General features: G+C 32.3%; 1 protein-coding gene across 1 annotated transcript in view; it reads right to left on the reverse strand.

Annotated features, from left to right (window-relative positions):
• The window catches only part of LOC106457292 (histone acetyltransferase KAT8-like), a 25,430-nt gene extending 18,064 nt beyond the window's left edge, over positions 1-7,366 (reverse strand). The window contains exons 1-3 of the mRNA XM_013916681.2: positions 6,667-7,366; positions 2,095-2,172; positions 707-879 (exon numbers count right to left, since the gene is read on the reverse strand). Of these exons, the coding sequence (XP_013772135.1) occupies positions 707-879; positions 2,095-2,172; positions 6,667-6,970 (555 nt within the window). The 5' untranslated portion in view covers positions 6,971-7,366. The remainder of the gene's footprint in view (positions 1-706; positions 880-2,094; positions 2,173-6,666) is intronic.
• Between the last annotated feature and the right edge of the window lie 3,265 nt (positions 7,367-10,631).

Here is a 10,631-nt window from a genome sequence, read left to right on the forward strand (position 1 = left end):
TTTTCATTACCCATTCAAGCTGTTTCCAAGCATTATTAGTCTCAAAGTGAGTTCCTCATCATCGAATTTAAATAGTTAGTATCATTGATTATTCCATTATTTTTGAAACATTTTTTAAAACTCAGGTTTGAGTGCTGCTTTACAAACACAGCATTGCACTCAGCTGGAGGATACAACAACTACTTCAGTTAAAAATATAAAAAAAGTAGGCATTTGATCTGTCAAAACATCTGGTTTTATGTATTTAAACTTAGTTTTCTGTTTGGTGAGTGAATGACAGAAATAGTGCCCACATCCAAACCATAACTAAAACAAATATAGAAAAGGTAGGACGTGGCAGCTCTGTTCCTAGGTCATTTTTAGGATTCTTTGTTGTTTGATATATAATAAATAAATGCACCACTTAAAATGTTACTAAAAACAAATTATAATTCATTACTGTTATTAATACTGTAAGTGTAACTTTTTGATTTAAATCTTTTCATATTTCATCTATTTTTATTTTAATATGCCTACAATATTCAATAAAATTACTAAAAGAAATTATTGTAGTAGGAATATCTTCCAAAATGTGTTCCATTTTACTCACAAAAATGAAATACTGTAATAATGAAGCATAACAATTAATATTTACTAAAATATACCATTTTTATTAGTTTTTTAATTATAATAAACTTTCTTTTGTAAATGCTGTTAAGATACTTACCTTTTGTACATGATTAATTTCATCATGTTTTCTCTTTTGGTTACGAGTTATTTTACGATCAGGCTGGTCAGCCAGATCACTCTGTATATGTGTGTGTTTACTGTCAAGGTCTTGGTGAGTGTGGCTAAGATCAAACCTATCTTTGTCAACCCACTCATCCAAACGTCTGTTGTCTAAAAATGAAATGAAATTAATATTTTACAAATTAACTACTTTACTCAAAAATTCAAATTTTGATACTAAACTGTCTCCAAGCAATGACTATTCTATACACTAACAGAATGTATAGCAAATAATTAAGAGTTGAAATGTCATAAGTACCACAGATTTTGTTCTGGAGAATCTGAAACTGAACATTGTTGAGGGGAGGAAAGTAAAAACATACAAGAATATGCTAGATTTTAATTTTAGATTTACAATATGGTGTACTAAAATCTAAGATGCCCATTTTGCAATGAACATATTTATATACATTTATTTATTTAGTTATTATTTTCAAATCTTTTTAAATTGACTAATGTATGAAAACCTCATCAACAGATACTAAGATTTACCAGGAAAAATGAAAGATGTAAACATATACACATGGGATCTAGTTGAGATTTAACTCACATATGTTAAGATAGTTGACTTCTGGGACACTATTTACTAAAGGTGTGGTGATAAAGCAATACCATACTTGTATCATATCATGAAGCCTCAATACGATTGTATCAATACATCTTCTGATATGATTTATGTATCTTCATGAAATTTGGCAAGCTTTCAGTAAACATTATGTCTATTGTACAGAACAAATCAGAATTTCTAATAAAGTATTTTTGCTAAAAATTAATGATTGAATAAAAGAAGATGATTATTGAGTTGTCTTAATTTCTTTTATCAAAAACATTACGTGCAAAGTAACATAACAAATTAACAATAACAAAACAGATATACAGATATTAACTTTTCTATATTTTACTTCTCTTGCCAGCTGCCATTTAGTTGATCAAACCTAAGAATTTGAGAAAGTACTGTAAAGTGTGAAATATTTAAATAAGACAATGTTAGTAACATAGACAATAAATTACAGACAAGACTGTCAAACTTTGTAACAAACTGTTGGTAAAACTTCTGTATCTAAATACGTATCATATTGTGGCCTCAATATCCAGATACGTATTGTATCAACTACTATGATGAGATACGCGCCCCCACTCTTTACAATTGTCTGTTATATAATTAAAGATTCTCTGATAGATTTTTAAAAATATATCTCAGTTAATGTGGAAATGAAAAAAAAATTTTTAAAGCTAACATTTATCTTTGTACCATAAATATGGAATGTTAGTCAGTAAATTCTCAAAATCACCTTGCATCAGACTTTATTTTACTACCATACTTACAGCCTTCATAGTGAACATAATATTCAAACTTTCGTCCATCCTGGTCACTTCTTCTTACTTGTATTATTTCAGCTGGATCTAGAGGGGGAAACAATACACATTTAAGATATGGACTTTTCTGGAAACTTGGTAGGTCCTGTTTAACTAAATTATATCTATTCTAAAATGAATGAGAAAATTACTTGTAAATTTGAAAAAAATATATTTAAGAATTGGTTCCTAACCTGCTATGCCAATGATGAGCTGTCACTGGGATATTATAAAGGGAAATGGAAGCAAATAAAACTGATTAAAATCAAGTATCACAAAATTTGAATCACAAATGCAAATTTTTTCTTTAAAGCATATTGAATTTGATAGTAATGAATTTTGTAGCCCCTCATGTGCAATACCATTGATGTGGTTTTGTTTTTAAAATTCTTAAGAATTTTTTAAATGTCATTGTATGTTTCAGTGATTTTTAAACTTACAATAATCTTCCTATCTAGTTAGTTAATTCCTGTAGCTTGTGACTATCAAAACTTGCTTTTACTTGTATTCTTTTTTAATGTAAAATTAACTATACATGTAAAGGATAAGTAACTCTCCTTTTAATAATGTGTTTCAAGACAGGCTTATTACTAGTCTTTTTTTTAAATACATTCAAGTTTAAATATTATTATGCTAGGATACCATTTGTGGAAGGTTTGACATTTTGCTACAAGCTGAGATAAAAAGAAATTAAGTTTTAGTTCATAATTTTCAGAAAGTCAGTTTTGAGGCCATGAGGCAAGATTTATCATTAGTGGATGGGACAATAAACTGAAAGGTGATGTTAGGAAAATGATAACAGGGAAGATCAAACCTAATTTGTTTTTTTAAATATATAAAGGAGAAAATCTTGGATAAATGCCATAAGATGTTTAAACTGACTGACAAGCTGAAAGATTTACATAACTACAGAAAGGCTATGGTTTTGGTTAAAAAAGAAGGTCGAAATCATAAAGGGCTTATGTGAAATAGCTGGTTGATAATGTTAAACTAACATCAATGATTTTTTTAAGTATACTAAAAGTAAGCAAAATTTTAGAGTGCAGATTGGACCTTTAAAGGATGATAATGGCAAGGATTTTGTTTATGACTATGAAATGGCTGAGCTTTAAGTTTTTTTCTTCCCTTCTGCTTTCATAAGAAACTTCTGAAGAGAGGATAACAATATTCCTGATCCTTCTATAAAAATAATGGAATTGACTTATATCATGTAAATAATAATTCCTTGAAGGTAATAATGATATAGAGATTAAAAATAAAGCACTAGGATCAGAGAAGATTTTCTATAGAATTTGAAAGGTCAGAGATCAGATATGCGAGTCTCTCTCTCATATTTTGGTGAAGCAACAGAGAGTGGTTAGGTGCCTAATGAATGGAAAGTTGCTTATGTTCCTCTTTTATTAAAGGGGGTGATAATTGCTATAAAATCTGTAGACCAGTTAGTCTTACTTCTGTGTTGGAAAAAATATTGGGATGAATGAGTATGCATATTCATTTGACATCAATGTTCTTTCCTTTTCTTCAGTTTGTTTGTGTTTTTGTTCACAAACATAATAATAATAAAAAATGTTTATTGTGGTAAATGAAATAATAATTTGATATAAGTAGGAGTTTTTTTAATTCCCGATTTGTAAAAAATCCTTACGTGATAAAAAAAAGGAATATTGTTTTTGAAATCTGCATAGTTGAATTATGGAAAATCTGTTATTAAAACTAAAACTACTTTTATGAAGTTTAAATTCACAGGCTTGTGTTATTGTACACACACATTTAACCTATATAAGAACCTGATTTAGTGCTACAGTAAAAAAAGGTCTTATCCGTGTGGCTAATTATCTTGATTTCAATTAACCGCCAATATACTCGGTTAGTAGTTAACATAAATTTATCATTTGACCATAATGGTTATGTTTACCCTAGCCATAAGTTCTAGAGATTGGAAATTAACTTGACTAATTAATAAAACAAATTACCCATGAGCATTGATTACATCAATTAGTGTCACACAAAATAATCAAAATTACAAATGAATCAATTAATATCAACTAATTGGAAGCATTGTTTCCAATTGTTCTAACTATCCAACATTATGATTTTCATTAATTTAAGGTTCTTCAGCTTAACTGAGTCACAAAATAATCAAAATCAGTGTTGCTGCTTATTAATATTTTTGATTATTCCAACTATCTAAGCCTTACGAGAATAATCAATTAATTGAATGTAATTGATTAATAAGCCTGATAATTAGCCAATTCCATTAATTGTCAAGCTTAAATGCCTAGCTTAACATAAAAAATCATGCCATGTTTCTCACATGTACGTCACTCATCTATATTGACACACTGTGTATGAGATCTGAAACACAAAAACAGTAGGTACAATATGGGTTTTCCCATTCAAGTAATGCAGACCAAGACTATTATTATAAGTTACTTTTTTCAAGGATCCTAAAAAAATGTTTTCATAAGGTGAAACTATTCTTGAGGTCAAACATCCGGGAACTTTGCCCTCCCACAAAGCAATGTTCGCAAAGCAACCAAGGTGAAGGGGCAAGCAAACAGTGCAACAATGGAAAAATTTCGTTCATTCTGTACACTTGCCTGCTGTCTAGACTTGTATTCGTAATGACTATTTGTGTTTGTGACAATCTTTTCTTGTTCCAAACCTGCAAGTATGATGAAAAGTTGTTGTGTCTATAATTGCACCAATAACAAGTCGAAAAGACCTGAACTTTCCTTTTATTTGATACCCAGTCCTCCAGCTCACCTTAATAGTAAGCATAAAGCAAACATTTGTGGAATTCTATTCCTAGTCTAGAATAGTCTTAAGACAATTTGTCAATAATTGTTTTAAAAACAAGTTTGACCTGATAGTTTACTTTTTAGCACGTTTCCCACAAAAATATACTAATGAAAGGAGAGAAGCGTTGTAGCTGATAACTATCAACTGTGGAACACAAGAAGGGATAACAAAGCTGTGGGAGCCAAAGTCTGACTATAACTATGTTTGCTCAGCTCATTTTTTATCATGTAAATCTTGTCTTCTGATTTTTTTAACACAAGGTAATTTTACACATCTGGGTGCTGCACACTGGGCCATTCTGTTGGGTTGTTGATCGATGAGTCAGCAGGGTGCTGGCAGGGACAAGAATCAAGCCCAATTAATTACAACTTTACACGATATCCTGCTAATGCCTTTGCTGACAACTTCTCCATGTATTGGCAAGACATTGCGATTGGTAATTTGACTATGAAAGAATAATGTATGAATGATAATTGAAGAATTTGCATAGCAGCTTCAGCAGTTACACGTGTATACAGTAGATTTATATTAATTGCATACATGCAGCTGTACTTGCTTCATTATTGTTTGACCCTTTGTCATGATAGCGATCATGTTACCAGGCAAAATCACAGGATTGTAACAACACTGTCCTCAAGAATTAAATTTAGAGGTTTACAAGTTTTGTGCCATACTACATTGATAAGAAAGAGAAATAGTGGATTTTCTTTTGTCAGGGATACAAATGTTAAAAACTCCTTTAAGTCGTGCCATTTTTGTGTCTCAACCTTCACATAGCATGAGGTTGATATCTAGGTCCTGCATGTTGCTGGCTGTGAAGAGTATGCTGCTGCTTTACAAAAGGATTTGGATTATTTGGCAAGCTGGGTGAATAAATGGTAGATGGCTTTTAATCATAATAAATACAAGGTAATACATGTAGGGTATAATAATTTGAATTATGAGTGTAATTTATAGGAATAACCTTAACAATGTTATGGAAGAAAAGGATCTTGATGTTCTAGTTGATCAGTTTTTTAAGCCATACAAGCAATGTGCTATTGCTAATGGCAGGGCAAATAGGATTTTAGGGTGTGATTGAGGTGTTTAAGACTGTTAAGAGAACTTACAATGTTGATGCATCATCTTTTTCTGTATTTAATGGTGAAAATGGGGACATACAAATTTTGGCAAGGTAGGAGTCTTCTACAGCTAAAACAACTATTTTTCTAACAGGGTGGTTGGCCTTTGAAACAATTAGTTCAGACATGGTTGATACAATTAATTTACACAAGTTGAATGATAAGGGCTGGCTTTGAGTGTTTCTTTTATATTTTGAAACTAAAAAAAGCTTAGTTTAATAGATGGGACAGCCTAGATGGGCCAACAGGTCTCTTGTCCTTAAATGATATGTATGTATTTAAGATATTCTAGGCATGAATTTTATAATAAAGTGTTAATGCTTTAATTTAAAGTAAAATAATTAGGAATCTCAATAAAGATATTTTCATGTGCTGAATTGTTCTATTAAACATACTTTTTGCCATGTTACATCGGGAAAAGAGGAATTATGGATTTTCTTTCTTCTCAATCACAAATGTGGAACACTCCATTAAGTCCTACTACTTTTATAATTCACCATTCACAGTGTTAGGAAAAATGGCACATTTAAGAGATACTATTATCATTACTGGGCATGACTTTAGTTTTACATCAATTGGGTAAGTCTACCACAAATTAACTAACAAAACATTAACTTACGCCATGTGTTATCAGACCTTCTAACCATGTAATGTTCTCCAATTTCTATGAGAGGTTCTGTTCCATTATTTTCATCGTAAAACTCAACATTCCTTGTTGTTCGATGATAGTCGGAGGACTGATCATCTCTTCTACTGGTATTAACGTTACAATTTGAAAGAATATGGCGTACAGAATGGTCACCTCCTGTGGATGGCAACATTGTGGTTGTAGTTGTAGTGATGTTTGGACTATTATTATTTGGCCTTACGACAGTGGTATTATTATTACTAGTGGGGTTTGACGTTGCTTTTGTAGCATCCATTCTTTATAAAACTTGTTTTACACTAAGGCTAAAACTTTGTAAAACTTATAATGCTATATGATAAACTTATAAAGTAAAATTTGCCAAGTTTTTAAATTAGTCTTAGCTTAGTCATTACAAATTAACATTAAATGAATACTTGATTACTTCGCCATAAAAAAAGTGAAACTTAAGTTACAGAAGAAAATTCAGCTTGTTACACTTTGGAGGCCTAATCAATATAATTTCGTCGAATTGATGGTACACTTTTAGGTACTATTATTTTTATTAACAAGAAACCGATCCTTATTCGATGTAAATTGTAACAATAGCATTTATTATTTGGCGTTCTAAACACATGAATTCAACACACACTACAAAGTACAAGATAGGCTTAGGACAGTTACAAGTGCTTTCAAGAAGAGTTTATAGCGCCACCTACAAATATTCATTAGTAATGTGAGAATATACCGACGTTATGTCTGTTAGAACTGGTACACATTGAACATTTGGGAGTTTTCTTATATTTTAAAGTATAGCAATATGATCTTTATCTAACGTGTATACAAATATAAAAATAAAGTAACTAAATAACATTGGTAAGCAGTCCTATATTTTTCTAATTTTGTTTTCAATTTCCAAACTGTTGTTTACTCCCACTTTACATATAAAGTGATCTATTTACATGTTTACTTGTTTGTTTTAGAGCAAAGCCACATCAGATTATCTGCTGTGTCCACCGCGTGGAATCGAACCCCAGATTTTAACGTTGTAAGTCCGTGAGCTTACCGTTGTTCCGTCGTGCGACCCCTTTTACATGTATGCCATCGCACCATTCATTGGTTCATCAGCCATTACTTTTAAGTCTAAATTAGGTGTACACCATATTCATAATTTCCAGCTAATATGCTTTTGCTTTGAATTAAAATTTGATATTTTGAATTTTCGCATTGTTTTTATAACAAATAAATAAATTTAAGAGTATCGTATACTACACATAAACTAATCTACCAGGTCAGAAACCTTCATGTTGTTGTGTCCTTAAGTAAGATACTTTACCTCAAATGTTTGTTGAATTTTCGAGCAAAGTTACTCGAGGGGTAACTGCGCTAGCTGTTTCTAATTTTAAAGTGATAGACTAGAGGGAAATCACATAGTCATCACCAGGGGTTATTCTTTACCAACGAATAGTGGAACTGACAATCACATTATATAATCTTTGAGAGGTTGTTTAGGCGAAAGGCGGAAAACTTTCGAAACGTCGTCCTCTACATTTGTAGGTTTCTACAACAGGTAGTTGCTGTCCACTTGAAGCTTAGATTCAGTACATTATATAATGTTCTAACACTGAAAGGGCGAGCATATTCGGTGACAGGTTTCGATCCCGCGACGCAATGATTGCGAGCCCAGCACCCTAAACATTATGCCATGCCAGGACAAGTACCTTCATATCAACACAGATTGTTTTTATATTGTTTTGTTATATTTCGAGCAAAGTAACACGAGGGTTATCTGCATTGTGATTTGGCCGGCAATCTTGTAACGTACTCATGGCCCCAAAGTGCGGAACGCGATATTTCTTTTTGTCGGTAACAAGACGCGAACTGCGGAACTTCAGTTTCACAGTAAAAAAATGCAAAAAGTAAGGAGGAATGTTGATTAAGAATATCACACATCAAGTAATTTGTTTACTATAAATTTATATAGTTAGTAATTATGAAGCTTTTGATTAGACAAGCGAATGACAAGAACTTTGCGATATCTTAATAATTATTGAAATGTTAATATACCACTGATGTCTTGCAGTAAATCCTCAAAAACTGAGCCTCACCACGTCATTGCAATCCATGTTGCCACAGCTGGTCATGCTCTATCTCAGGATAATAGCTCTCCAGGAAAGTTTCCATCGCAAAAGTCTCCGTCATAAAACTGTTATGTTCAAAGCACGTCCCTCCTCTCTGCAGTACACGCGTTACATAATCCATCTAGTGTATGAAGGCGACGATTTCCCAGCATCCTCTTCAATAGTCCGATCACACAGAAATCCATTGACGCTGCATCTGACATTGTTTCAGTGGAACTTTAGGCATAATAGATATAGTAGCTATGAAAACTTTAATGGACTGCAACTGCTTGTTGAATGAAAAAAGGACAAAGTTTCAGTTTTCATACTGAGGCATTTACGGGTCATTATATATGTTGATTGATCTGAAGACAACCTCAATATAACTAAAAACGTCATCAAATTTTAGTAAATAGGCCAGAGGCGTCGCTATGCACTGGAACAGGCCCATGCCTCGATTCTATCTGACAGCGTCCCAAATCACAGTTGGTGTCTTGACAAATTAAAATTATATCATGCGGAAACACCAAAACCCGCGCCTATGAGCCCGAGCCCCAAATATTTTAAGTACCTATCGACGCCTCTGAAATAGGCAGTTGTAGTCCATTAAGCTTTTTAAACCTGTTGCATCGAATAACTTGATCGATATGTCTTCATATGGAATAACATGAAAACTCATTTCATTCTCCGGCAGTTTGAGGCATGAAATGACTGAAGTGATACGTCATGGAAGCAATTTGTGTACGTATGACTTGTGTCACTTTTCCAAATATATATCATGCTGTAAACTACTGCCTGGGACACCTCGGCAGCTTTTCATCCTAGCCTTTATGTTCGCATTTGTTACAAAATGATACTCTTTTCTCACCACGGCTGGATTCCTGGTTCCACAATTTGTTATGCAATATATAAAAAGTAGCGTGTGATATTACGGATCAAGATAGAATATGGCTGTTTTATCAGTATCTTTTATTAAACAGTGATTTTCTGATAAAACACAAACTAATAATAAAAAAAGAACCCTATTTAAAACACCAAAGACAATTGCATTTGAAAGATGTGTTCCTTATTTATAATTATTATGCTGCTATTATTTTGTTAATCATAAGTATAATATTTAAAATGTTTAAGTCTGGATGTAAGAAATCACATTGCGCATTTGTTTTTATTTGTTTAGTACAAAACTTTCTCACTAATCTATTTAGTGTAAGATATTAGGCAACAAAAACTGAAATTATAAACACGACACACCAAAACCAAAACTGCAGTGGGAGCAGTGGGAAAAGAATTTGGTTACATTGCATTGTATATGTATATTGTTATGGTGTGTAGGCATTTTATAAGTTGGCGAAGAATGATTACAGCTATACTTGTCATAAGACATTGATAGAGCTGAAGAGATCTGGATTGAGTAAAATGTGTAGTCGGCAATGGATATGACAAATATAGTGGGGCTAGAATACTACTGTTATAAACTTTTCTAATTATCGAAAATCCCTATTGGTCCAGATAAAGAATATAGTGTTTAAAAATGTAATAGGCTTAATGCTAATGTAAAATTATATATGTATATTGTTGTAGGCTAGGATTTTGAAATTTAGACGTTTTTATTGTTTTTAGCTAAAGGAAGTTTTGAAATCACGTGATGCATACGTGGCAAATAGTGTTTGTTTGTTTGTGTTTAATTTATGCACAAAGCTACACAAAGGGCTATCTGTGCTCTGCCCACCACGGGTATCGAAACCCGGTTTCTAGCGTTATAAGTCCGCAGACATGCCGCTGTGCCATTGGGGGGGCGGCAAATAATGACCAACTTTCTTGATAATATTGAAAACGATT

This window comes from Limulus polyphemus, unplaced genomic scaffold (genome assembly GCF_000517525.1).
Source record: "Limulus polyphemus unplaced genomic scaffold, Limulus_polyphemus-2.1.2 Scaffold313, whole genome shotgun sequence".
Taxonomy (NCBI): Eukaryota; Metazoa; Arthropoda; class Merostomata; order Xiphosura; family Limulidae; genus Limulus; species Limulus polyphemus.